Source organism: Pseudophryne corroboree, chromosome 9 (assembly GCF_028390025.1).
Source record: "Pseudophryne corroboree isolate aPseCor3 chromosome 9, aPseCor3.hap2, whole genome shotgun sequence".
Taxonomy (NCBI): Eukaryota; Metazoa; Chordata; class Amphibia; order Anura; family Myobatrachidae; genus Pseudophryne; species Pseudophryne corroboree.
Window position 1 is genome coordinate 394128875 of NC_086452.1, and position 22648 is coordinate 394151522.

A 22648-nucleotide genomic window follows, 5' to 3' on the forward strand; every position below is an offset into this window, starting at 1 on the left:
GGATGGCACACGCATTTGTGGAGCCACAAAGGAGGTTGGGCACATTTTCCACAGGACAGAGCATCACATTTCAAGCCGGAAGACTGCTGTCTTCATTGCCTGAGTCCAAAATTGGGAAACAGACTTCCTAAGCCACCAGGACATTTACTCGGGCAAGTGGGCTCTTCATCCAGACATCTTCCAGCTACTGATACTTTGTTGAAGCCTACCGGACATCGATATGATGAATTATAAAACTAAAATAAAATTTAAAAAAAATCAAGAAAAATTAGGGAAATTTGTAAAAAAAACACCAAGTCATCCCATAATAGCAGGGACCAATTCCATCACTTCCAACATGTCTTTTTTCATAGACCGACACCTACAGCCATTGGTTGTTGAAAGCAAGTTCCACTTTAAGGATACCAAAGATATTCTTAAACTCAGCAAGGTGGGAAATGCTGGGGGACTCTTTTTGGTTACGGGCGATGTTACATCACTTTATACCACCATCAACCATGTTGATGGAATGAAGGCCATTAGAGACACCTTAAAAGGAACCAATATGCAAACAGATTTACAAAGTATGAGTCTGGAGGGAATAGAATTCATCCTATACCACAATTATTTAAATTTTGATGGTGCTTTTATAACCAGGCAGTTGGAACAGCGATGGGGACCAGAAATGCCCCCAGTTATGCCAATATTTTTATGGCCAGATGGGAGGAATCCTCAGTCTGGCAAGGGCACGACTGGGTGGCAAACCTTGTCTACTGGTGGCATTATATAGATGATGTGCTGTTTATTTGGAGGGGGGGGAATATAAACTCCTTTAATGATTTTTGCCTATATTTAAACAGTCTAAATATAAACCTTACTTTTATAACTAGTAGTGAAAGAGTAAATTTTTGGGACTTTAAATAGGATTTTAAATACCTACCGGTAACTCCTTTTCTCATTGTCCATAAGGGATATTGGGGACAGAATTAGTACGATGGGGTATAGATGGGTCCAAAGGAGCCAGTGCACTTTAAATTTGTTCAACTGGGTGTGCTGGCTTCTCCCCGCTATGCCTCCTCCTACAGGTCAGTTATAGGTAAAACAGTGTCCAAAGGAGAATGACATACTTGAGAGAAGGAACATATCAATAAAGGTGGTGAGAATGATATACCAGCACACCAAAACATAACTAGGCCAGCAACGTCTGGCAACAGTAACAGCTGAACAGGTAACACAGAACCTGCAGAAAGTAACCGCACAGAGGCGGGCGCCCAATATCCCTTATGGACTACGAGAAAAGGATTTACCAATAGGTATTTAAAATCCTATTTTCTCTAGCATCCATAAGGGATATTGGGGACAGAATTAGTATGGTGGGGATATCCCAAAGCTTCCAGAACGGGCGGAGACTGCTGCAGCACCGCCTGCCCAAACTGGGTATCAAATTTGTAGAATTTCACAAGTGTTCTTCCCAGACCAGGTAGCAGCTCGGCATAGTTGAAAGGCCGAGACTCCACAGGCAGCTGCCCAGGAAGAGCCCACCAATCTTGTAGAGTGGGCCTTCAGAGACTTAGGAACAGGTAAGGCTGCCGACATATAGGCCTGTTGGATAGTATGCCTAATCCAACGAGCAATGGACTGCTTTGAAGCAGGACAACCCTTTTTCTGTGCATCAGAGCACGAACAAGGAATCTGTCTTCCTGATCCGAGCTGTGCGTTAGACATAGATCTTCAAAGCGCGCACCACATCTAAAGACTCCGGAAGAGCTGAAGCGTCAGAGCAAGACTGAACCACAATAGGTTGATTCAGATGGAATGCGGAGACAACCTTCATCAGGAACTGCTGTCGAGTCCAGAGCTCTGCTCTGTCCTCGTAAAAGACCAATTAGGGACTTTTACATTAGGCCCTCAATTCTGAAACACGTCTAGCAGAAGCCAGGGCCAACAACATCACTGTCTTCCATGTGAGGTACTTGTCTTCTACTAGTCATCAGAGGCTCAAACCAGGAGGACTGTAGAAATTGTAACTACATCAAAAGCCCAGGGTACCGTAGGCAGCACAAAGGGAGGTTGTATGTGGAGCACTCCATGTAAGAAGGTCTGAACTTCTGGCAACATAGCCAATTTCTTCTGAAAGAATTGAAAGAGCTGAAATCTGGACCTTAACGGAACCGAGATGTAAGCCTTTATCCACACCAGCCTGCAGGAAACATCCCAGATGAAACTCCGCAGACGGATACGTGTGTTCCTCGCTCCAAGCGACATATCTCCTCCAGATATGATGTTGTGACGTGACAGTTTTTCTGGCTAGCACCATAGTGGTAATGACCTTTTTGGAAAACCCTTTGAGAGATAAGATGTTTCGCACAACTTCCATGCCGTCAAATGAAGCCGCCGTAAGTCCGGGAAAACGCTGAAGAAGATCCCTTTTTAGCAGCAGAGGCCAAGGGTCTTCTATGGACATGTCCACAAGAGAGTTGCGTACCACGCCCTTCAGGGTCAATCCGGTGCAATCAGGATTGCTTGGATTCTCTGATTTCTGAACCATTGGAGCACTCTTGGGATCAACAGGATTGGAGGGAATAGGTAGACCAGCCGGTAAGGCCAAGGTGAGGTCCACTGCACTTGCCCGAGGGTCCCTGGTTCGCAAGCAGTAGCTACGAAGATTCTTGATGAGGCGAGACGCCATCATGTCGATCTGCGGGTGTCCCCATCCGTCGACAATCTGTTGAAACACCCGAGGATGTAATCACCACTTCCCCGGGTGGAGGTCGTGGCGACTCAGGAAGTCTGCTTACTAGTTGTCCACTCCTGGAATGAAAATTGCGGACAGTGCTCTTGCATTTCTTTCCGCCCAGAGAAGTATTTTTGACACTTCTCGCATGCAGGCCTTGCTTTTTCTCCCTCCTTGTCGACTGATGTACGCCACTGCCGTGGCGTTGTCCGACTGAGCCTGGATCGCCTGATCAATGAGCAGAGAGGAAGCCTGAAGTAGAGCATTGTATATCGCCTGTAGTTCCAGAATGTTGATCGGGAGTAGGGCCTCTTGGGCAGACCACCTGCACTGGAACTGCGTCCCCTGGGTGACAGCTCCCCATCCTCGTAGACTGGCATCCGTCGTGAGGGGGGTCCAACCCTGAATCCCGAAACGTCGACCTTCCAGCAAGTTGGAAGACTGCAACCACCACAGGAGCGAAATCCTGGCCTGGGGTGACAGCTGAATCATTCGGTGCATCTGGAGATGTCAACCGGACCACTTGTTCAGGATGTCCAATTGGAAAGGTCTGGCGTGGAACCTGCCGAACTGTATTGCCTCGTACGAGGCGACCATTTTTCTCAACAACTTATGCAAAGATGAATGAAAACTCGAGCAGGACGGAGAACCACGCGAACCATCTCTTTAAAGTGTTCTCACCTTGTCTTCTGGGAGAAACACTCTTTGAACTACAGTATCATACCCAGAAAAATGAGCCCTTGAGACGGTTCCAGTTGAGACTTCTGTAGATTAAGGATCCATCCGTGGTGAGACAGAAGTTGGATAGTGCGAACTATATGAAGCAATGAAAGCTCCCTGGAACTTGCTTTTATGAGGAAATAATCCAGGTAAGGGACAATGTTGACCCCCTGGACTCTGAGCTGGAAGATAATTTCCGCCATCACCTTCGTGAACACCCCTCAGAGCTGTAGACATGCCAAAGGGCAACGCCTGAAACTGGTAGTGATCATTCAGTATGGCGAATCGTAGATAGGTCTGCTGAGGAGGCCAAATCGGGATATTCAGTTAGGCGTCCCTGGATATCCAGGGACACGAGGAATTCCTGTTCCAGGCCCACGATCACCGCTCTCAAAGATTCCATCTTGAATTTGAAAACCTTCAGGTCAGGAGTCAAGGACTTCAGATTCAAAATGGGTCTCACAGACCAGTCTGGTGTTGGTACGACAAACAGACTGAAGTAGTAACCCTGTCCTTGCTGTAGGGGTACTGGAACAATGACCTGGGACTGGACCACCTTGTCAATGGCCAGTAGTAGCATAACACACATTTTCCAAAGCTGGCAAGCCTGATTTGAAAAATCGTTGGGGAGGGGCACCATTGCACTCCAGCTTGTAACCCTGACAGATAAGGTTCCTTTACCCAGGTATCTTGGTAGGAACCGTCCCAGATGTGGCTGTAGTGACGTAATCGAGCTCCCACTGCAAGATTCCCTCGGGGTGGGTGGGCACCGTCATGCTGAAGTCTTAGCTGAAGCTTAACTGGTGCTCTGGTCCTGACGGTTTCTTAGGCTTACCTCTGGAGCCTCTAGTTGCACTGGAGGCACTCCGGGCCCTAGATAAAAATCTGGAGGACCGAAAGGACTAAGTAGACGGTCCCGGGTAGGTACGTCTAGCAGGCGGAGCCCTTGAAGGGAGAAACGTGTATTTCCCAGCAGTAGCTTTGGAGATCCATGCATCCAATTCCCCTCCGAAGAGACATTCACATGTGAAGGGAAGAGTTTCCACATTACATTTGGAGTCAGCGTCTGCAATCCACTGACGCAACTATATGGCTCTGCGTGCAGACACAGCCATAGCAGTGGTCCTAGCATTAATATTGTCAATCTCTTTAAGGGAGTCAGAGGACTCTTGCCATGTCCTGAATGTGTTTTAGGAAAGTTACAGTAGTAACCAAGATCATATCCCCTGAAAGGCATTCCTGAATCAGAGTAGCCCATGTATGAATGGCATGTGTCATCCAGCAAAAGCAAAGACCGGCCTTTGAGCTACACCTGCAGCAGTGTAGATAGATTTTAGAGTGGTCTCTATTTTTCTATCCCCCAGGTCGTTTACCGTAAGAGATTCCGGAGCAGGGAACACCATTTTAGAAAGGCGAGAGACTGAGAAGTCTACTGCTGGTGATTCTTCCCAGGATTTCCTGCCTTCAGGGGCAAATGGGAAGGTATTTAAAAACAGTTTGGACACCTGATATTTTTTTATCTGGATTTTTCCGGGCTAATTTAAATAAATCATACAATTCTTTATTATCAGGGAAGGTGAAGGTTTGTCTTGCGGGAGGAAAAATTACTGCTGATTAGTAGCATCCTCCAGGGGGAGCTTTAACACATCCTGAATAGCCAATATAAGGGGTTCAACACCCTGAGTAGGGGTGGAGTCCACATCATCCTGTATATCATTATCAGGATCTGATAGAAGTGCAGGTAAAGCACGTTTTTGTGCACCTGTAGTGGACAGGAAGGGGGGGGGGGGTGTTTAGCAGCTAGATTTGCCACTACTTGTTGCAGTTCCTGAGTTTTATTGGCATTAGGAGTGAGTTGAGATGACATATCAGACATTACTTGTGATAGCCCCCAGCCAGGAGGGCTCTGGACTCTCCCCCACATTATCATCAGCATTTTGTGATGACTGACTACATTGCTCACATGATATTGAGTCAGATGAGCTAGGGAAAAATCTAGTATTACACACTGCATAGCTTCTGTTTTACCATTGTGAAATGAAAAACAGGTACAATACATAAACAACACAGCCTAAAACACAATACAAGCCTGCCCTATTGCATGTGAGAGAGGAAACACAGGAGAGAGGACATCAGTGCACCCAGTGCTGCACAGCCCCAGTGAGGCTGTCAGTATTTTATACAAACATGTAAACAGAGAGTCTAATGAAAAATCCCTCAGAGGGATGATATTTATGCACCAAGTAGCGGCTCTCCCCTCTACACCCTGTACCAGTGATCCAGCGTGTGACCGTTATGGAGGAGCTGTGTGAGGCTGCTGCTTATGCAGAGGAAGGCGCCAAAATGCAGCTGAGCCCACTCTGACCATATAACCAATTTCTGGGGTATTGATTCAATTAAGGATGATTGGAGAACTAATAAGAAAACCAAACTTGCAAGAAAAGAGATGAGATGGAACTATGATCTTGATACCATGATCCCAACAAGGTCTAAACCACGATTTTGAATTAAAGTGGTTCATGTGATCAGGATACATAATCCAGTTCCAATATATTCAGATACCCAGATAGAGAAAAATTATCATGCTGTATTTTTATTTCTCATTTAGTATCATTTGTATGTTTTATCTAAAGGGCACTTCTGCCTATGGTTAGCGGCAATAGTACGGGTTACTAAGCGCCAGACTGCAGGGAGCCTTACAACTGTTACAATGGTTGGCGGTAGTGTATATCTATTAAGCGCGTGGCAGGTGGCTGTTTGCATGACGCTGGTGCGGTTACAACATCCGGCATGTTTAAACGCAGAAAGGAAAAATCACAAATTATATGTGATCTAAGGTGTGGTGATTATTTCTACAGGTAATCAGCAATAATGATTGCAAGTGACTGTGTGTTAATAAATATATATATATATATATATATATATATATATATATATATATATATATATATATATATATATATATATAATTCCAAGTTGATCGCAGCAGGAAATTTTTTTAGCAGTTGGGCAAAACCATGTGCACTGCAGGGGTGGCAGATATAACATGTGCAGAAAGTTAGATTTGGGTGGGTTATTTTATTTCTGTGCAGGGTAAATACTGGCTGCTTTATTTTTACACTGCAAATTAGATTGCAGATTGAACACACCCCACCCAAATTTAACTCTCTCTGCACATGTTATATCTGCCTCCCCTGCAGTGCACATGGTTTTGCCCAATTGCTAACAGAATTCCTGCTGCGATCAACTTGGAATTACCCCCCATGTGCGATGATCAGACCAGAGGTTATAAATCCTGATAGGGGGAGATGTCCAGATCAATCACACCTGATGGAAAAATAGGATTTTGGTTACCTACCGGTAAATCCTTTTCTCGTAGTCCGTAGGGGATGCTGGGGTCCACATTAGTACCATGGGGTATAGACGGGTCCAACAGGAGACATTGGCACTTTAAGAGTTTGAGAGTGGGACTTACGAAGCCGGGGACAGCTAGCATGGCCGTTTTTTAATTGAGCTCCTCCAGACTGATCAGGGAATCCCTCCAAATCCTCCCTTTCTACGAGACCTACTGACGGGAATCCCCTTGCTCCTGGGACTCCGCTGATAAGAGGGATACCTATATTGTGGGGGACACCCGTGAATTGCCCCGGAGCCAGGCCATCGGATCTGATGGCCAGCATGACCGCCAACATGGCGTTGGCGCGAACCGGCCTCTACATATAAGCCCCTGCCACGGGCTGCCGGCACTGGACGAGTGCTACCACCGCTGCTCTTAGGGTTATCGCTCCCTGACTAGGTGCCCGCTCCTGTCTATGTAGCGCCGAAGGGACTCCCCATCGCTGTGAAGTTTGTGGCTGCACGGACACACACTCACCCCTGCCTGTGGCTCCCGCTGCGTGCTGCCGAAGTGGACTGCCGCTCACCAAGCCAGTGCTCACTCCTGTCCGTGGGCGGCCGCGGAGACCTGCTACCGCTCGAGGCTGCGGCGTGCCGGGTGAGACGGTCGGGACGCACGCCGGGACAGACCTGCATCCTCTGGCTCACTTTACTGCCTGTGCACCTGTCTCGGTGATTGGAGAGCGCGAGACCCGACGTGTGATAGCACTCCTTGGTCTGCCAGCGGGGTTCTCACTGCCTCTGACCCGACGGGTGGACATCTGGATGGCGGATGATATTCTGGCCTCTCCTCTCATAATCTGGGGACCCGGTGCTATCGATCCACACAGTGCGCTCCTTTACATAAGGTGATTCTACTCCTGCTGGACAGCCCGTGTGGAGACCCTGAAACTCTCTCCTTCCTGTGGCTTGTGTGCCCACTGTCACATAGTCGCTGAGGTTATTGCTGGCTAGCATAAGATTACTTAGTTCCTCTCCCCCAGGAGTTAGAAGATTTTCTTTTGAGAGAGCCACCTCTCCACCCGTGGGGGACACGGCGCCTCTGCCCTGAAGGGTGGAGATCGGGACAGTGGCTGACACGCTGGCATCTCCTATCGTTGCCTGGTGACCCGCTGCTACGCAACCACAAGCTGTGCTCCTACTGCAGAGATGGATCTGCCCTTGCCAGGATCGTCCATTCGGCTGGCCACGTGGAAACCCGGAAACACTCTCCGTCCTGTGACTTCTACAACCTCCATCTCAACTCTGCCATGGCTCCTGTCTGCCTGCATGGGAAGGCGTGCTCCCTCTTCCCCAGGTACTAACACTGTGTGTCTACCCACCTCCCTTTTTTTTTTTTTTTACCCTATACTAACAAACCCTAGCTTCTTTCTCTTCCTATACTTTGTTCCGTTCCTCCCTACTGTGTTTTCCAACTCCCCAATACCATCATTCCCTAACCATTCCACCTTCCCCTCTTCTCTGATTTTATTTACCCACCTGCACATATCTGCAATTGTACCTTCATGGTACAGAGGAGTAGACGTGTCCTCACCTAAGCTCACTGCTCGGACGGGTACGATTGCTGTTATAACCCTGGCTGCAAGACCTCTCTGAACAATTTCTATTGCGATTGCAGGGGACTGCTGGGTGACTACCACTGGGAAGAGTATGAACTGTTCATAGCTGGACCTTGCTTTTTCAATCACCTCTCCCTGCACTTCCCCTATGTGCAGAGGTCATTTGGTTTATTGGGGTGACTTGCTGTATTCATTTACCCCAGACTTCTATTGGGTTTCCCTTACTTGCAGAATTTGATTTATGCCACAGGGACCTTTACTCATTGCTTCCCAATCCCTATGTTTTCTTTTTCAGGAATCAAGAAATTTTATTATATATAGCTGCGGTGCCACCTTGTGGTTGAACATTATATCTTTCTTGTTAATTGTCGTTCGCTTACTGCCTAACTTTACTTTGACACATATACCTTTTACACCCTTAATCGTATAGTGTCCCGGGTTTAGGGTTATACGTCCTAATTGCAAATGTTTCTATTACTGTGCCCGAAGTGTGCTTTGTTTTAATAAGGTACATTTGCTGATGTGTTGAACTACCAGTGGTCCTTGTGGTGTTCTGGACGGCAGTGGTTTGCACTTCTTCCGCTTCAACTCTTCTACAAGGTACCACTGACAATTCGATATTTTATGTGAAATGTAAGTGTTCATGTACATTACAGGGTCTAGTCTGCATACTCTAGTAAGACTAGAACACATCTTTATAGAGTCCTCCACCTAACAGCACATGTGTATTTGTTCTGCATTTCTTTCCTATTTTGGTCCATAGTGTTATGGACAAATTTTTGGAAAATCATCAAAATTCCTCAACAGACATGCCTTCATCTAATGCGAAATCAGCTTTCAAGCGTCAAACTGCCCAAAAAGTAAATGCATCCCATCCCCCAACTCCTCCCTCTCCATCATCCGGAGGGGAGGAGTCTACCTCTCAGTCATATCCTCGCAATATTACATTCCCATCGCCAGCTGAAACTGCCAAGGAGGTTAATATGTTAATGCCTCTCATAGATAAGAAGTTCGAGGACTTACATGCTAGACTGGATACTTCTTTGGCTAAGATAGAAGCGAACACAGCTAGGCTTGATACTCTGGAGCAGAGAACCAGTGACACCGAAGACTCCGTACATATTTTACAACAGGAGCTTGCAACTAAGTCTCAAACTATCCAGGTTATGATGGAGAAACTTAATGATTTAGAAAACAGAAATAGGAGATGTAATTTGCGTTTTATAGGCATACCAGAGTCAGTTTCGGGTGCACAACTGCAGGCCTATGAGAGCACTCGTTCCGGTAGCGCTGGGATTCCCAGATACGGATCCCCCGCTGCCGGTGGAAAGAGCACATAGATTAGGCGCAACGCGTAGGGACAGGTGTGCCCAGACCGACTATTGCTAAGTTCCTCGATTACAGGGATAAGGAGAAGGTATTACAGGCGTATCATGCTGTTCCTGAACTTAGGGTGGAGGGCCAGAGAATCTTAGTGTTCCAGGACTTTTCGGTCATGGTTTCTCAAAAACGCAAGGCCTTCTCGGAGGTCTGTAGACTTTTGGTTAACAAAAAGATAAAGTTTGCTCCGTTATACCCAGCCAAATTAAGGGTGACTGACAATGGTCGCACCCAGTTATTTACTGACCCCCAGCAAGTGAAATCGCATTTCATGAGAAATAGCCCTCCCTCGCCAGCTCGCTCCAATGCTAGTGACGAGATTTGATTTCTTGGGCCTTCCGTGACATACGGGAACATTTTTATAGAGTGGGTCCTGGCGTGGATTGGCTTCGCGCTTGGGAGAATCAACCCTCACCATTATTACAGACTATGATACCGCCAGGTTGGTGGGTGGGGTTCATTGGGAGTAGCGAAACACGCCATCGGCCCCTGTTACAGAGTCTTTTTATATGGCTACGTTACAAGACTAGACCTTGTTTGTTTCAGTTCCTTTTTTTTTCTCTTTATCTTATATTAATGTTATTTTGTAAGTTGTATGCAACTTTGATATGGTTCATGTTTCTACTGTTAAGTTCTTGGACGAAACAGAGCGTCCCCTCCAATGGTGTTGGGGGCCCTCAGTTGTTTGTTATGGGCCTGGTGGACAGCCCGGACTTAAAAGTTTATATGAAAAATGTTGATGTATTGCTTCAATTTCAGTGTTGTTATGGTAAAGTGACCTGCTTTGTTAACATATATGGGACGCGGAGATGTGCGGTGGGGGGAGGAGGCTGGGGCTCCTAGTTTTTGAGCCCGCCCAGGATCCCTGCTTGATGCACACGTTTTCTCTTGTGCCCATGGGACGGGGGATGGGTCGGTGCAGTTTTCCTCCTATTTTCTTAATTTATGGCGGCTGATGTTGATGGTACCCCTAGTGTCAGGGATAATCCCCACTGTTCCATCCTATCCTGGAATGTGGGGGGTCTAAATACCCCGATTAAGAGGAAAAAGATCCTCACCCACCTCCGCAGGAAACATCCCTCTATAGCCTATCTCCAGGAGACTCACTGGAGACGGGGAGATGACTCTACCTTGCGGGCCCCCTGGATAGCGGAGTGTATTCAAGCCTCTTACTCTTCTAAGTCCAGAGGGGTGGCAATTGTATTCCACAGGCGCCTGCGATATGAAATTTTACACTCAATAGCGGATACTGAGGGTCGCTACTTAATATTAGATGCACTGATTGAGGGTAGAAAATTTACACTAGTGAACTTATATGCTCCTAATGTGGCGACTGGAGAGTTTTTACGTAAACTCACTCAGGTATTGGCCAGTAGAGTTAATTACACTCTGGTGGTGGGTGGGGATTTTAACACTGTAGACGATCCTGCACTAGATAAATCTTCCCACGTCGTGAGGCCATCCTCCCCATGCTGGAGATACATTCAGGAAATGAAAGACTTTTTACACTTAAGTGACCCGTGGCGTCTCTTACATCAAATTGACAGGACGTATAGTACATGGTACATTGTCCCGGATAGACTATATATTGTTAGCAGACCATCTGCTAGATCAAATCAAAAGAGCTACTCTAGATGACGTAATTATTTCGGATCGCGCGCCTGTGGGATTGGAAATATATACTGGTTCCCGTATGGGTGTGGACTGCCTTTGGCGTTTCCCGGACTACTTGTCTACCAGCGGAGGGATAGCTTGTGGGAAAGGAGGGTTAGGTATATACACACACACCACTGGAAGTACCGTAAAACGAGCCAGAAGTCATCAGAACATTCACAATGGACACGAAAGACACAGATGAAGCTGCCATACCAGGTAATTCACCACTAGAACATTAGGGACTTTTGTTGACATTGGGGTCAATTCAATTCTCCGACAGTTGAATAGCTCCGGGAATTAGCTCCCGGTGCTATTCAATACAGCGCCAAGTGACACTCAATTGTCGGGAATTCTTCTCTCGCCCCTGGGGGATGCAATAGGAAATCCAACAAAAGTGCTGCCGCGCAGCCGGCGCGAGGCTGTTTCTGTCAGGAATCAGCATCGTGGTGGGGAGTTAAGTAGGAGAATGCCCGTTCTCCCAACAAATCAACCTGTTAAGTCCAGGAGAACGGCCATTCACCGACTTAACTTGAGCCGAATTGAATAGCGACGGGAGCTAATTCCCGGCGCTATTCAACTGACAGAGAATTGAATCGACCCCATAGTGTCGACATCTCAGTGTTGACATGATGGTTGTCGACATTATGACAAGGTCAGCCGTCTCATGTAGACCTTATGGAAGAATCTAATTAGGTGCGAACCGTTAGCATCATCAAGTAGGTGTGGCGGTATGCCGCACTTACGGTACTGCCAGACTTGCAGGTTTGTTTGCAGCCACATAGGGCGCCGAGCAAAAATGTGTGAGCACGGCACTAAAAGGGGCCACAAAGTGAGTGAGCGGGTTTTGGTGCCATTGCTGGTATTTAAACGCAGTTGCAACGCCAACTCGCAACACCTGCCTAACTTGCTTCCCAACTATGAATGTTGACAAAATATTTCACACCCCTCCTGTCTTTTTTTACTAAGATGCGATACTCCTCACAATAAAAAACTTGTGTGCATGGCATAGAGGATGTTTCAAATTATTTAGGAAAATTTATATTTTTTGGCCATGGCAGAATAACAAACAAAAAAACAACTTACCCATAGAAGGTTTGCCAAGACTTGTAATCCGTGAATGTCCCACAAGTAATCCTCTCTCACATATACTATGTACCTAAGAGGTAAAGCATTCGTCAATGACATATCAGGCAGAGCATATTTAACAGTTTTTACAGCAGGACAAAATGAAGCCATTGGTGCCAATTCAATTAGTAGCAATGTTCGGCTTCGCACATATCCGCCTTTTACATTAAGCCTGGTGTTTCTCTCTATTCACCAGTAACAAATTCTTTGCAGTTCTGGCTGCAGCATTAATCCACCTTTCACAAATTGCAAAAAGACAAATTCTAAAAATAGGATTTTGAATACCTACCGGTAAATCCTTTTCTCGTAGTCCATAATGGATATCGGGGACAGAATTAGTACGATGGGGTATAGACGGGTCCAAAGGAGCCAGTGCACTTTAAATTTCTTCCACTGGGTGTGCTGGCTCCTACCCTCTATACCTCCTCCTACAGCTCAGTTAAAGGTAAAATAGTGCCAGAAGGAGAATGACATACTTGAGAACAACAACAACAACAACAACAACAACAGGTGTGGTGAGATTTTAACACCAGCACACCAATACATAACTTAGCCAGCAAAGTCTGGCAGCATTAACAGCAACAGCTGAACAGTAACACGTAACAGAGAACATGCAGAAATTCACCACACAGAGGCGGGCGCCCAATATCCCTTATGGACTACGAGAAAAGGATTTACCGGTAGGTATTCAAAATCCTATTTTCTCTAGCATCCATAAGGGATATTGGGGACAGAATTAGTATGATGGGGACGTCCCAACGCTTACAGAATGGGCGGAGACAACTGCAGCACCGCCTGCAAAAACTGGGTATCCTCTTTGGCCAGGGTATCAAACTTGTAGAACTTCAAAGGTGTTCGTCCCCGACCAGGTAGCAGCTCGGCATAGTTGCAGGGCCAAGACTACACGCGCCCAGGAAGAACCCACCGATCTAGTAGAGTGGGCCTTCAGAGACTGTGGAACCAGTAAGGCTGCCGATGCACAGGCTTGTTGGATAGTAAGCCTAATCCAACGAGCAATGGACTGCTTTGAAGCAGGGCTTCCCTTTTTCCGTGCATCATACAGCACGAACAAGGAATCAGTCTTTCTGATCAGAGCCGTCCTCTTGACATAGATTTTCAAGGCTCGCACTGCATCCAATGCCTCCAGAAGAGCCGAAGTGTCAGAACAGGACGGAATCACAATAGGTTGATTCACGTGAACGCGGAGACCACCTTCGGCAGGAACTGCCATCTAGTCCTGAGCTCCGCTCTGTTCTCGTAAAAGACCAAGTACGGACTTTTGCACGACAAGGCCTCCAATTCTGAGACATGCCTAGCAGAAGCCAGGGCCAGTAACATCACAGTTTTCCACGTGAGGGCTTATCTTCTACCGTCGTCAGAGGTACAAACCAGGAGGACAGTAGAAAGTGTAACACTACATCCAGATCCCAAGATGCAGTAGGCGGCACGAAAGGAGGTCGTATGTGAAGCACCACTTACAAGAAGGTCTGAACTTCCGGCAGAGCCAACTTCTTCTGGAAGAAGATGGAAAGAGCTGAAATCTGGACCTTAATGGATCCCAGATGCAAGCCTTTATCCACTGCAGCCTGCAGAAAATGGAGGAACCGTCCCAAGTGGAAATCTGCAGAGGGATAGCTGCGTTCCTCGCACCACGAGACATATCTCCGCCAAATGATGATGATAGTGTTTTGACGTCACAGGTTTTCTGGCTTGCACCATAATGGCAATGACTTTTTGGAAAGCCCTTTGTGAGCTAGGATGTTCCGCTCAACTTCCATGCCGTCAAACGAAGCCACCGTAAACGGTCCTTGTTAAAGAAGAGCCCTTCTTAGTGGTAGAGGCAATGGGTCCTCTACGGACAAATCCAGGAGAGCCGTGTACCACGCAATAGCAGCAAAGCTTCTTGTTGAGACAAGAGGCCATCAAGTCGTTCTGTGGGCAACCCCACCTGTCGATCAGTTTGAACACCTGAGGGTGTATTCCCACTCCCCCAGGTGGAGGTTGTGGAGACTTAGGAAGTCCGCTTCCCAGTTGTCCACTCCCGGAATGAAGATTGCGGATAGCGCTCTTGCATGTCTTTCCGCCCAGAGGAGTATTCTTGACACTTCTCCCATGCAGGCCCTGCTTTTTGTTCCTCCTTGTCGATTGATGTACGCCACCGCCGTGGTGTTGTCAGACTGCACCTGGATCGCCCGATACCGTAGTAGAGGAGACGCCTGAAGCAGAGCATTGCGGGATAGCCCGAAGTTCCAGAATGTTGATTGGAAGTCGGGCCTCTTGGGCAGATCACCTGTCCTGGAACTGTGCCCCTTGGGTGACAGCCCCCCATCCTCTTAGACTCACATCTGTCGTGAGTAGGATCCAATCCTGAATCCCGAAGCTTTGGCCTTCCGGGAGGTTGGAAGACTAGCCACCACAGGAGTGAAATCCTGGCCTGGGATGACAGCGGAACCATCCGGTGCATCTGAAGATGGGAACCGGACCACTTGTTCAGGATGTCCAATTGGAGGGGTCTGGCATGGAACTTTCCATACTGTATCACCTCGTAGGAGGCCACCATCATTCCCAATAAGTTTATGCAAAGATGAATGGAGACTCGAGCAGTTATGAGTACCATGCAAACCATTTCCTGGTGTGTTCTCGCTTTTTCCACTGGGAGGAACACTCTCTGTGCTACAGTGTCCAGTAGCATTCCCAGAAACAGGAGTCTCTGAGATGGTTCCAGGTGGGACTTCTGCAGATTGAGGATCCACCCGTGGTGAGACAGAAGTTGGATAGTGCGATCTATATGAAGCAATAGAAGCTCCCCGGAACTCTCTTTTATCAGATCATCCAGGTATGGAATTACATTGACCCCCTGGACCCTGAGCGGAACAATCATTTCTGCCATCACCTTCATGAACACCCTCAGAGCTGTAGACTGTCAGAAAGGTAACGCCTGAAACTGGTAGTGATCATTCAGTAGGTCAAACCTCAGATAGACCTGATGAGGCGGCCAAATTGGGATATGCAAGTAAGCGTCCTTGATATCCAGGGACACGAGGAATTCCTGTTGTTCCAGGCCTGCGATAACCGCTCTCAAAGATTCCATCTTGAATTTGAAAACCTTCAGGTAAGGATTCAAGGACTTCAGATTCAAAATGGGTCTCACAGACCTGTCTGGTTTTGGTACAACAAACAGACTGGAGTAGTAACCCTGTCCTTATTGTAGAGATACTGGAACAATGACCTGGGACTGGACAAACTTGTTTATGGCCAGTAGTAGCGTACCACACATACTTTCCAAAGCTGGTAAGCCCGATTTGAAAAACCGTTGGGGAGGAGTACCGTCGAACTCCAGCTTGTAATCCTGAGAGATAAGGTCCCTTACCCAAGCATCTTGGCAGGAACCGTCCCAGATGTGGCTGAAGTGACGTAACCGAGCTCCCACGACTAGATTTCCTCGGGGTGGGTGGGCAGTCATGCTGAAGTCTTTGCAGGAGCAGAACTGGTGTTCTGATCCTGAGATCCAGCAACGTCTGGTATCTTAGGTTTTCATCTGGAGCCTCTAGCTGCGTTCGGAGGCCCCTCTGGCCCTAGATCGACATCTGGAGGAATGAAAAGACCGAGTAGACGGTCCTGTATAGGTACGTCTAGCAAGTGGAGCCCCCGAAGTGAGGAACGTGGAGTTCACAGCAGTAGCTTTGGAAATCCATGCGTCCAATTCACCTCCAAAGAGCCATTCACCTGTGAAGGGAAGAGATTCCACATTACGTTTGGCATCAGCATCAGCAATCCACTGATGTATCCATATGGCTCTGCAAGCAGACACAGCCATAGCCGTGGTCCTAGCATTAATATTGCCAATCTCTCTAAGGGAGTCACAGAGGACTCTTGCCGTGTCCTGAATGTGAGTCAGGAGAGTAACAGTATGAACCAAGGTCATGTTACCGGAGAGACCTTCTTTAATTTGATTAGCCCAGGAATGAATTGCATGTGTCATCCAGCAACCTACAGTACAATGACCGGCCTTTGAGCAACACCTGCAGCAATGTAAATAGATTTTAGAGTGGTCTCAATTTTCCTATCTGCCGTGTCCTTTACTGTAAAGGAGCACAAAGCAGGGAGTACAGCCTTTTTAAAAAGGTGTGAGACTGAGACGTCTACTGCAGGAGATTCTTCCAAGAATTTTCTGCCATCAGGGGCAAAGGGGAATGTATGCAAAAACAGTTTGGACACCTGAAACTTTTTATCTGGATTCTTCCAGACCATTTTATATAAAAGTCATCTAATTCCTTGGAATCAGGAAATGTGACTGCCATTTTATCTTGTGGGAGGAAAAATGACTGCTGAGTAGTATCATCCTCCAGGGGGAGCTTTAACACATCCCTAATAGCCAGTATGAGGGGTTCAATACCCTGGGGTCCACATCATCCTGTATATCATCAGTATCTGAGAGTAGTGCAGGTAAAGCATGTTTATGTGCACCCTTAGTAGAAAGGGGGGATGGTTAGCAGTGAGCCTTGCCACTGCTTGTTGCAGTTCCTGCGTCTTACTGGCATTTGCAGTGAGCCGAGATGACCTATCAGACATCATAGTTTTGATAGCCCCAACCAGGAGGGCTCTGGAGTCTCCCCCACATTATCAGCATTCAGAGATGGCTGACTACACTGCTCACATGATATGGAGTCAGATGAACTAGGATAGAATCTAGCATTACATACACCGCATGACTTCTGTTTCCCCATTGTGAATCAGAAAATAAGAATTTACTCACCGGTAATTCTATTTCTCGTAGTCCGTAGTGGATGCTGGGGACTCCGTAAGGACCATGGGGAATAGACGGGCTCCGCAGGAGACTGGGCACTCTAAAGAAAGATTCAGTACTATCTGGTGTGCACTGGCTCCTCCCTCTATGCCTCTCCTCCAGACCCCAGTTAAGGAAACTGTGCCCGGAAGAGCTGACATTACAAGGAAAGGATTTTGGAATCCAGGGTGAGACTCATACCAGCCACACCAATCACACTGTACAACTTGTGATAAACCTACCCAGTTAACAGTATGAACAACAACTGAGCATCCCTCAACCGATGCCACATAAACATAACCCTTTGTTAAGCAATAACTATATACACGTATTGCAGAGAGTCCGCACTTGGGACGGGCGCCCAGCATCCACTACGGACTACGAGAAATAGAATTACCGGTGAGTAAATTCTTATTTTCTCTAACGTCCTAGTGGATGCTGGGGACTATACCAAAGCTCCCAAACGGGCGGGAGAGTGTGGATGACTCTGCAGCACCGAATGGGCAAACACAAGGTCCTCCTCAGCCAGGGTATCAAACTTGTAGAATTTTGCAAATGTGTTTGAACCCGACCAAGTAGCAGCTCGGCAAAGCTGTAATGCAGAGACCCCTTGGGCAGCCGCCCAAGAAGAGCCCATCTTCCTTGTGGAATGGGCTTTCACTGATTTTGGATGCGGCAATCCAGCCGCAGAATGAGCCTGCTGAATCGTGTTATAGATCCAGCGAGCAATAGTCTGCTTTGAAGCAGGAGCACCCAGCTTGTTGGATGCATACAGGATAAACAGCGAGTCAGTTTTCCTGACTCCAGCTGTTCTAGATACATAAATCTTCAAAGCCCGGAGTCCTCCAAGTCACGAGTAGCCGCAGGCACCACAATAGGTTGGTTCAAATAAAAAGATGACACCACCTTTGGCAGAAACTGCGGACGAGTCCGCAATTCTGCCCTGTCCATATGGAAAACCAGATAGGGGCTTTTACATGACAAAGCTGCCAATTCGGATACACGCCTAGCCGAAGCTAAAGCCAACAGCATGACCACTTTCCACGGGAGATACTTCAGGTCCACAGTTTTAAGTGGCTCAAACCAGTGGGATTTTAGGAAATCCAACACCACGTTGAGATCCCAAGGTGCCACTGGTGGCACAAAAGGGGGCTGAATATGCAGCACTCCCTTAACAAACGTCTGAACCTAAGGCAGTGAAGCCAGTTCCTTTTGAAAGAAAATGGATAGGGCCGAAATCTGGACCTTTATGGATCCTAATTTTAGGCCCATAGTCACTCCTGATTGTAGGAAGTGCAGGAATCGACCCAGTTGGAATTCCTCTGTAGGGGCCTTCCTGGCCTCACACCAAGCAACATATTTTCGCCATATACGGTGATAAGGTTTTGCTGTCACATCTTTCCTAGCCTTTATCAGCGTAGGAATAACTTTATCCGGAATTCCCTTTTCCGCTAAGATCCGGCGTTCAACCGCCATGCCGTCAAACGCAGCCGCGGTAAGTCTTGGAACAGACAGGGCCCTTGATGTAACAGGTCTTGTCTGAGAGGCAGAGGCCACGGGTCCTCTGAGCATTTCTTGCAGATCCGGGTACCAAGTCCTTCTTGGCCAATCCGGAGCAATGAATATTGTTCTCACTCTTCTTTTTCTTACAATTCTCAGCACCTTGGGTATGAGAGGAAGAGGAGGAAACACATAGACCGACTGGAACACCCATGGTGTTACCAGCGCGTCCACCGCTATCGCCTGAGGGTCCCTTGACCTGGCGCAATATCTTTTTAGCTTTTTGTTGAGGCGGGACGCCATCATGTCCACCTGTGGCAGTTCCCACCGCTGTGCAATCTGCATGAAGACCTCTTAAAGAAGTACCCACTCTCCCTGGTGGAGATCGTGTCTGCTGAGGAAGTCTGCTTCCCAGTTGTCCACTCCCGGAATGAACACCGCTGACAGTGCTTGCACGTGATTCTCTGCCCAACGAAGAATCCTGGTGGCTTCCGCCATCCTGCTTCTTGTGCCGCCCTGGCGGTTTACATGAGCCACTGCGGTGATGTTGTCTGACTGAATCAGCACCGGTTGGTTGCGAAGCAGAGGCTCCGCTTGACTCAGGGCGTTGTATATGGCCCTTAGTTCCAGGATATTTATGTGCAGACAAGCCTCCCGACTTGACCACAACCCTTGGAAGTTTCTTCCCTGAGGGACTGCCCCCCATCCTCGGAGGCTCGCATCCGTGGTCACCAGGACCCAGTCCTGTATGCCGAACCTGCGGCCCTCGAGAAGGTGAGCACTCTGCAGCCACCACAGAAGAGACACCCTGGTCCTCGGGGACAGGGTGATCAGCTGATGCATCTGAAGATGCGATCCGGACCGCTTGTCCAACAGATCCCACTGAAAGATCCTTGCATGGAACCTGCCGAAGGGAATGGCTTCGTATGAGGCCACCATCTTTCCCAGGACTCGCGTGCAGTGATGCACCGACACCTGTTTTGGTTTTAGGAAGTTTCTGACCAGAGTCACGAGCTCCTGAGCCTTCTCCGCCGGGAGAAACACCTTCTTCTGGTCTGTGTCCAGAATCATGCCCAGAAAGGGCAGACGCGTCGTAGGAATCAGCTGCGACTTTGGAATATTCAGAATCCAGCCGTGCTGTTGCAACACTTCCTGAGAGTGTGCTACGCTCACCAGCAACTGCTCCCTGGACCTCGCCTTTATGAGGAGATCGTCCAAGTATGGGATAATTGTGACTCCTCGCTTTCTCAGGAGCACCATCATTTCCGCCATTACCTTGGTAAATATTCTCGGTGCCGTGGAGAGCCCAAACGGCAACGTCTGGAATTGGTAATGACAGTCCTGTACCACAAATCTGAGGTACTCCTGATGAGGTGGATAAATAGGGACATGCAAGTAAGCATCTTTGATGTCCAGAGACACCATAAAATCCCCCTCTTCCAGGCTTGCAATGACCGCTCTGAGCGATTCCATTTTGAACTTGAATGTCCTCAGATAAATATTCAGGGATTTTAAATTCAAGATGGGTCTGACCGAACCGTCCGGTTTCGGTACTACAAACATAGTGGAATAGTAACCCCTTCCCTGTTGAAGGAGAGGAACCTTTACCACCACCTGCTGGAGGTATAGCTTGTTAATTGCTGCCAGCACCACCTCCCTTTCCCTGGGGGAAGCTGGCAAGGCCGATTTTAGGTAACGGTGAGGGGGCGTCACCTCGAATTCCAGCTTGTATCCTTGAGACACAGCTTGTATAGCCCAAGGATCCACCCGTGAGCGAACCCACTGGTGGCTGAAAAGTCGGAGACGCGCCCCCACAGCACCTGGCTCCGCCTGTGGAGCCCCAGCGTCATGCGGTGGATTTAGTGGAAGCCGGGGAGGACTTTTGTTCCTGGGAACTAGCTGCATGGTGCAGCTTTTTTCCTCTACCCCTGCCTCTGGCAAGAAAGGATGCACCTCTGACTTTCTTGCTTTTTTGTGAACGAAAGGACTGCATTTGGTAATACGGTGCTTTCTTTGGCTGTGAGGGAATATATGGCAAGAAATTTGACTTCCCAGCCGTAGCTGTGGAAACTAGGTCGGAAAGACCGTCCGCAAATAACTCCTCACCCTTATAAGGTAAAACCTCCATGTGTTTTTTTAGAGTCGGCATCCCCTGTCCATTGCCGAGTCCATAAGACCCTTCTGGCAGAAATGGACATTGCGTTTACTCTAGAGCCCAGCAGGCAAATGTCCCTCTGGGCATCCCGCATATATAGGACCGCGTCCTTGATATGTGCCAGGGTCATCAGAACAGAGTCCCTGTCCAGGGTATCTAACTCCTCAGACAGAGTATCCGTACATGCCGCTACCGCACTACACATCCAAGCTGAAGCAATTGCTGGCCTCAGCAGTGTACCAGAATGTGTGTAAACAGACTTCAGGATAGCTTCCTGCTTTCTATCCGCAGGATCCTTTTAAAGGCGGCCGTATCCTGAGACGGCAGGGCCAACTTTTTAGACAAGCGCGTCAACGCCTTGTCTACCCTGGGTGAGGATTCCCAGCGTAACCTGTCCGTTAGCGGGAAAGGATACGCCATCAGTAATCTTTTGGAAATCACTTGCTTCTTATCAGGGGAATCCCATGCTTTTACACATAATTCATTCAATTCATGTGACGGGGGGAAAAAAACACTTCTTGCTTTTTCTCCCCATACATATAAATCCTCTTGTCAGGGACAGGATTTTCCTCAGAAATGTGTAATACATCCTTCATTGCCACAATCATGTAGCGGATAGCCTTAGTCATTTTAGGCTGCAACTTTGCATCATCGTCGTCGACACTGGAATCCGATTCCGTGTCGACTAACTGGGATACTGGGCGCTTTTGAGACCCTGACGGCCTCTGCGCTGTGGGAGCAGGCATGGGTTGAGACCCCGACTGTCCCAAGGCTACAGCTTTATCCAATCTGTTATGTAAGGAGCTTACATTATCATTTAACACCTTCCACATATCCATCCAATCCGGTGTCGGCCCCATCGGGGGCGACACCACATCTGTTTGCACTTGTTCTGCCTCCACGTATCCTTCCTCATCAAACATGTCGACACAGGCGTACCGACACCGCACACATACAGGGAATGCTCTGACTGAGGACAGGACCCCACAAAGGCTTTTGGGGAGACAGAGAGAGAGTATGCCAGCACACACCCCAGCGCTATATAACCCAGGAATTACACAGTACTTTAGAGTTTACCTGGTAGCTGCTGAATATATATATATATATATATATATATATATATATATATATATATCTCTGCGCCTAAATTTATGTGCCCCCCCTCTCTTTTTTACCCTCTAATGCACCTGTATACTGCAGGGGAGAGCCTGGGGAGCGTCCTTCCAGCGGAGCTGTGAAGAGAAAATGGCGCTGGTGTGCTGAGGAAGAAAGCCCCGCCCCCTCAGAGGCGGGCTTCTGTCCCGCGTCTTATGTGTAAAAATGGCGGGGACTCGCACATATATACAGTGCCTGACTGTATATGTGTGTACTTTTGCCATCAGGTATCTTAATTGCTGCCCAGGGCGCCCCCCCCTGCGCCCTACAGTGACCGGAGTGTGCGGGTGTGCTGTGGGAGCAATGGCGCACAGCTGCAGTGCTGTGCGCTACCTTTAGTGAAGACAGGAGTCTTCTGCCGCCGATTTCAATGTCTTCATGCTTCTGTACTTCTGGCTCTGCGAGGGGGACGGCGGCGCGGCTCCGGGAACGGACGATCAAGGTTAGGTTCCTGTGTTCGATCCCTCTGGAGCTAATGGTGTCCAGTAGCCTAAGAAGCGCAA

General features: G+C 48.0%; 1 protein-coding gene across 3 annotated transcripts in view; it reads right to left on the bottom strand.

The window, feature by feature from the left end:
- The window catches only part of TASOR (transcription activation suppressor), a 364408-nt gene that overhangs the window by 309893 nt on the left and 31867 nt on the right, over positions 1-22648 (bottom strand). For all 3 annotated transcript variants that reach the window (XM_063940846.1, XM_063940845.1, XM_063940847.1), the window contains exon 4: positions 12508-12580. In XM_063940846.1, coding sequence (XP_063796916.1) covers positions 12508-12580 — 73 coding nt within the window. The remainder of the gene's footprint in view (positions 1-12507; positions 12581-22648) is intronic.